General features: G+C 38.0%; 1 protein-coding gene across 1 annotated transcript in view; it reads left to right on the top strand.

The window, feature by feature from the left end:
* LOC119585618 (multiple epidermal growth factor-like domains protein 6) overlaps positions 1-531 on the top strand; it is a gene marked incomplete in the record, with an annotated part of 108,922 nt that overhangs the window by 75,416 nt on the left and 32,975 nt on the right. The window contains 1 exon segment of the mRNA XM_037934286.1: positions 48-132. Within this exon segment, the coding sequence (XP_037790214.1) occupies positions 48-132 (85 nt within the window).

Raw genomic sequence — 531 nt, 5'->3', positions numbered from 1 at the left:
TATGGAAAGTACATGTCTAATGAACATCGTGTCCCTCCCATCCCCAGGACCCAGTACAAAACAGTCCCCCATTTCGAGGAAGAAGTCGTCACGCTGCGCATCTTCAGGTGCTGCCCCGGCTGGACCACCAAGGTTGGTGAATTCTGCAGTGTTATGCTGCGTCCATCCCAGGCTTGGCTTGGAGTCAGTGGTTACAGGTTAAACTAATTGGATTTGCTACAGGCTATTTGTTATTGGAATTAGGATAAGTTATATTCTGAGTGTTATTAATAAAGGAATTGTTCGGTTTTATCGCATATTTTGCCACATTTTCTTCGAAATGTCGACATTATAATTCCCTGTCGTGAATAATGTGAAAATATACGAATTAGAGAAATAAACAGAATGTGGAATCTGACAATGGAATGGTATTGATATCGTAATGAATACATGTGGGCTGGTTTTTATTTTTATAATTGTTTAATGCACTCACAAGTAAACTTTTTTGTACTGTTAGCATGGTAATGATAATAGTAATCATTAATATCAAAA

The sequence above is a fragment of the Penaeus monodon genome, chromosome 20 (assembly GCF_015228065.2).
Source record: "Penaeus monodon isolate SGIC_2016 chromosome 20, NSTDA_Pmon_1, whole genome shotgun sequence".
NCBI classification, from domain to species: Eukaryota; Metazoa; Arthropoda; class Malacostraca; order Decapoda; family Penaeidae; genus Penaeus; species Penaeus monodon.
The sequence above is the reverse complement of the archived record's forward strand: the minus strand, read 5'-3'. Positions and strand labels throughout refer to the sequence as shown.